General features: G+C 40.4%; 1 protein-coding gene across 1 annotated transcript in view; it reads right to left on the bottom strand.

The window, feature by feature from the left end:
* LOC108575728 (circadian locomoter output cycles protein kaput) overlaps positions 1–2,202 on the bottom strand; it is a 30,076-nt gene extending 27,874 nt beyond the window's left edge. The window contains exon 1 of the mRNA XM_017938612.1: positions 2,084–2,202. Within this exon, the coding sequence (XP_017794101.1) occupies positions 2,084–2,197 (114 nt within the window). The 5' untranslated portion in view covers positions 2,198–2,202. The remainder of the gene's footprint in view (positions 1–2,083) is intronic.
* Between the last annotated feature and the right edge of the window lie 3,380 nt (positions 2,203–5,582).

Below are 5,582 nucleotides of genomic sequence, written 5' to 3'. Positions count from 1 at the left end.
TTTACTGTCGGGCTTCGTAAACTTTATGAGGATCGGCAAAACGGCGTATAACGTGGGCATAGAAGGAGGTAGCAGCACACCGGCTATAGGAGGCACAGACGAGGAGGGGGAGTAGAAGGAGGAGGAGGAAGAGGAGGGGAAGAAGGGCGTAGGAGGCCGCGAGGGAAGTCCTCCTCGGAAGGACAGGTTCAAGGAACTCCACGAATTATAGAAAATACGAGGCCCTGTTGAACGGTTCGTTGCTGGCTACCCCAAAGATGCTCCATTTGCCCCTGGAGCTAATTTGACAAACTGATAACTGGTTTTTTTTATTGGTACGATGTGTATGGATACTGTGCAAGATTCAGAGACACTAATATATAAATAATCGAGAATATTTGACTTTTTTAAATTGCCTATCTTTGCAAAGAGCTACGAAATATTTTCAATTGTTTTCTTAGTCAACATTGTAGAAATATAAGCAGTACAATCTTTAGAAGGAAACCTTTCTAAATTTTCGATAATTAATCAGTCAACTAACGACAACTTCTCCTCGAACTTTTACAGAAATAGTACCTCAAAGCTAGGGCAACGGTGGGGGTATACGGTGACCTTGAACGCCGCTAGATTCGAAACGAGCAATAGCTCAGAAAAATGCACGAAATGCCAAGCAAATCCAACCTATTTCAAAACTGATAAAACTATAACGCGATCTAAACAACTTTGCAAGAGATTCTACGAGGAATAGGATCTACCAAACACTGTACGAGAAGATCCAGAAGTGGCTCAGTTCCCGTTCCTAGCTGTCAGAATGTCCCGTCCAGGGATCACCTCGCGGCACGAGCTACGTAACGCAATTAACGAGCGGCCAATTAATAACCAGCCGTTATAGATGCTGGCAGGAATCGTTCGATCGCATGGAATCGCGGGTACCCGCTTAGTACGTGCGAGCGTATCGCTTCTACCTCCCTCCCCTCTCCCTTCTATCGCTCGATTCACCCCCTCCTCTACCATTGGTATACTCGGCATGGTATCCCCACCAGAGGAGCTCACCCTTGCTCTGTTTCATCCATGTGTGTGTGTGTGTGCAGCTAAAACGCAGGAAAGGGAACGTAATAGCCTCGCATGATACACCGCCATTAATCCGTGTATATACCCTTCCATACTTTGGAGGAATAGACACCTCGTACGCCTCGGTTTCATAGCCGGTTCATCAGCCGGATATCTCTCCCCGCTCGACTCTCCTTCGCCTCTTCCTGTCTTTTCCTCTCACTCGCGATGATTTAATTTCGCCCTGTTCCCCTCCCCAAGCTGAGATCCTCCTCCTCCCCCTCTTCTGCAGCCTCCTCTTGCCTGAGACTGCAGATTTGGAGGTCTGGATGGACGTTTTTGTGGATGCAGGATTACGAAGGAGGGGATGAATTGTATCATAGTTTGCAGGGGAACCCATAATTTGGTTGTTGCAGCTGATCTTTTTAGTAAGCGCTTTTAAAGAAGCTTAAATTTCTTTTTTTACCCTTTGGCCTACTTTGAAATATTATGTTTTTATCTACACTGATGATTTAATTTTGATGTCGTCGGAACGAGATATTCCACGGGCGAGGATCTCCTGTTTGCACAGAATCCGTAATTACATGCAAAATGGCTACCCTACGGAGTACCGTCCAATTGATCCTGAAACGAGGTGATTCCAAGCCGATTTCTATCGGCGTTGAAACGCAGACGTTGCCAATTAGGCCTCGGTCCAACGTAAAGGGAAATATTAATAGTATCTCCGTGGATAGCATGTTTGATCGAACGCCAGTTGCAATCCGCTCGAATCGCGAGCCATCGTTTAACAGCACGTCATTCATCTCTCGTCTGTCCAGCCGCGTGCTCATCGATCCATCGTGAACCATGGACGAGCACATAGACGAGCAAAAACGCATCCTAATTCTAGTTTTTGTTCAATGAACTGTTGTAACCGATTACTGTTTCGACGAGCGAGTCTTTGTATGACGAATGAAACGCTGATAGCGTAATAATGGCGGGTCTAACCATATGTAGATCCTTCTTAAATGCTGAGCAAGTGATTTTAGAAATATTGTTCAATTTTGCTACTTACTTGGAGGAACATTTCGCCGTCGAGATGATGGTGGTCGTACGCAGCGAACGCGGCCAGCTCTCTCGCCCTGTAGTGGGAATCGTGGTGAGAGTTTTCTTCCTTGTCTTTGTGCATCACCACTGTAACAGAAATTCAAAAACTTACGTCAATAGACATTGCAAATTCCAAATTAACGCATAATTATCTTTATCGAAAGAAAAAGCAACCGCAGTAACCTTATCTATTAACGAAGATCCTAAGACATCTGAGAAAAATACAGATCGCACCTCTTGGTTGGTAAATTTCTTATTCGACGATTGCTCCTCGATCATTCTCGAAGGAGGAGACAATCACGAAGTAAAGAGTCGGCAAATGAAGGATTTGGCGACGATGTCGCTTAATGGCGCGATCTGGTCCCGCACGTTTTGCAATTATGGTGTGCATATTAAGCAGAGAGGGGCAGCACACCGGCAGGTGTAACAGATCGACGGCTTATTACAGGGCTTAAGAGGAAGTGTCGCTCACATCCTGTCACATATTGCCGGATCTCCTCCGCGGCCGTTCTCCATTAATCTCCTTCCGCCGTTTGATACTTTCGCCTTGCGGATCGTTCCCTTCTGTCTCTCTTTCTCTTCGCTGCCTCACCGCGGAAGGATTCGATTCGATGATGGGATTACCAAGGGGCCCCGCGATAAGGTGGACGCTTCGACGATGGAAACCGTCCGTTTCTCTCGAGCGGAAGAATTCGATTTGAGAAGATAAAGAAGGGTGCCCTGGTCCCGTCGTCCAATGTTTTATTTTAACGTTTATTTCTTCTCTGCTTGTCCCCGAATGAAAGGAGGTGAAAAATGAACCAGTCAGGATGAAGACAGCAAGGTTTAGGATGATTGCAGGTTGCGTTCGGAATGAGTCGAAGTAAGATGGATTAGTCACGAATTGTTTCGATTACTACAATAGAGTTACATCGGCTTCAATTATATTGTGAATCAGAGACAAATTATTTTTAAGTAGAGTCAGTTCTTACGTAGAGGAAGAATCAATGCGAAAGAATTTCAGAAAAATACTACTTTTGCATAATAATTGTGTTGGAGATCTTGAAAGTGGCTTACATATCCTGGGTACTAAAACAAGTTTCTTTGGCACTGTTAGATAATGTTCAGAAAAATTTCGCGCTATTTTAATCCAGAGAAATTCCATATTAACGCTAAAACTACCGACCGGGTCAAAATGACCCATTAGCGACTTTCCAAAAGTGAATTTTTATGTAAGTAAACCGTGATTGGAAAATTCGATTCATACCGATGCAAATGGAAGCATACATGTAGAATATAAATTCGGAAAGTTACAAGCGATAATACTTACCAGTATAAGAACATTCACGTTTTTTCGAAAGACGCTAATGGGTCAGTTTGACCCGGTCGGTAGTTTTAGTGTTAAACTGACTTCGGCCATTTTCGCCGTTTAGTTATCAGTACAATTGTACCTAGAACATCATAAACTCCTACATCAAGACTCCTTTTTCTATCTCATCATAACCGCTTGCCTTACGAATTTTTAAATGGCTGTGCAAATATTATTCAGAAGCACAGCTGGAATTAAAATTAATCTTCAAGGGGTTAATTTTATTACGTAGTTCAAACATAGAATCATCCCAGCGCTTCAGTTTTTTAGTTTTAGATTTTTCTTAAATTATGTAGGCGAAATATCGTTATAACGGGTATTATACTTGATAAGACGTATATTTCACTACCTGATTAAACGGTTAAAGTTAACTTAATGTCATAACAATTAAGGTGTTTTAACGTTTTTCTAACACCTTTCATGCTGGTCAATCAGCCCCATGGTCGAAGTTGGTAGACTTACAGTATGGAGTAGGTTGACTATAGATAGGAGAGACCGGGGCTAAAAATGACCGAGGTAGGTTGTTCCAATGGTTAAAACTTTAAAGTGAAAAGAGATAGGATTGTGCTTTCAATTATTTTCGCCGTGTGAGTCGATCACGGCACTCTGTCATCCATTTTAATAGTATCCGCGACAACGAATCTTGTGGTTGCAACCCCTGGCAAAAAGTTTTCGACCAAACGCAACGGTTTGAAGCTAACTAGAAACAGCAAAATTTTTTATATGTATCATACCATGGTATAAGTACAAAACTTATCCAATGTAATGAAGTAAATACAACAAAAATAATCAAGATTTTCGTTTATTATCTAATAGAAAATAGTGAACAGAGGAAATGTTGCTTGGAAACAAGTATTTGGTCGACCGAAGCTCCGGAAAAAGGTATTCGACATTATAAATTTGCGAAGAGATGAACGGGATATTTATATTACCTAATATTTTGTATACGTTTCCACGTGTACGTATAACCGCTTTTATGCGTGTCGGCATGGATTTTAGGAGATTTTCGCATTCCACTGGTGAAATTTCTTCCCATGATGATTCAATTGCTTCGCGAAGCTCATTTTTATCTTTCGGCTTCTTTGTGTGCATTAATTTTTCCCATATTGCCCATAAATTTTCTATGGGACTTAGGTCTGTACTATTAACTGGCCGTTTTATGATTTTAATATCTTTGGTCTGCAAATAATATTGCACTCCTTTGCTGCGGTGAAAACTTGCATTGTCGTGTTGAAAGTAGAAATCATTCGAATCCTCGTACCAATTTTCTATACTTGGTATTAGAAAATCTTCTGAGACATGAGTATACACTTCGGAATTAACATCAATAAAGTTGTTTTATTATAAAATATTAATTATCTTTCTCTCATATTTTAATAATAAACCGAAGATTATTTTCCACAAATTATTCATAAATTATAATGTATTTATAAGTTAATCAAATTTACACGAAACATAAAAATCGCTTTTCTAACAACAAAATTTCAATTTAAACCCTTATAGTAGCAACAAAAACTTCGAGTATTATAGAAATATAAACATAAACATGTGCCTATAGTTCTTATGTTACCTAGCCTTATAAATAAGTTATTAACTAACCTTCAGTAACGAAAAGTTAATATAAACTGATATCACCGAGATTGGGTGACCAGCTAGTCATGTAACCCCGGACGTTATTAATCAACCAGCCCTGAACGATTACTTTGACTTCAATACTCTACATAACCCTAATTTATTTATGTATAAAAAAAATACCGTTTCAATAGGTCGTCTAATAAGCAAACTTTAATATATTCCTTTATCATTTATTCCATTGTAACTATATAGAGCGTGAAAACATCAAATCTTTAAGAAAAAATATTTATTTAGGTAAATAAATGACATAGTAGAAGTGACTTGCTTCTACAATAAATTTTTCCGCGGTATAGCACAAGTCCTTGCAATGTTATTAACAATTAGTCAATCTACCCCTGTAAGCAATCAGCCCTGGTCGCCTCTACCTCCTCCTGTCAGCGTTAACACATTTCTAAAAGCCCTAATCCAATCTCGAAGCCAAAAGAATCCCACTGAATGCGTGAAATGGAACTTCTGGCTGGAGTGGAAGTGAAACGCGTTGTTC

Source organism: Habropoda laboriosa, unplaced genomic scaffold, assembly GCF_001263275.1.
Source record: "Habropoda laboriosa isolate 0110345459 unplaced genomic scaffold, ASM126327v1 scaffold18, whole genome shotgun sequence".
Lineage (NCBI taxonomy): Eukaryota > Metazoa > Arthropoda > Insecta > Hymenoptera > Apidae > Habropoda > Habropoda laboriosa.
The sequence above is the reverse complement of the archived record's forward strand: the minus strand, read 5'-3'. Positions and strand labels throughout refer to the sequence as shown.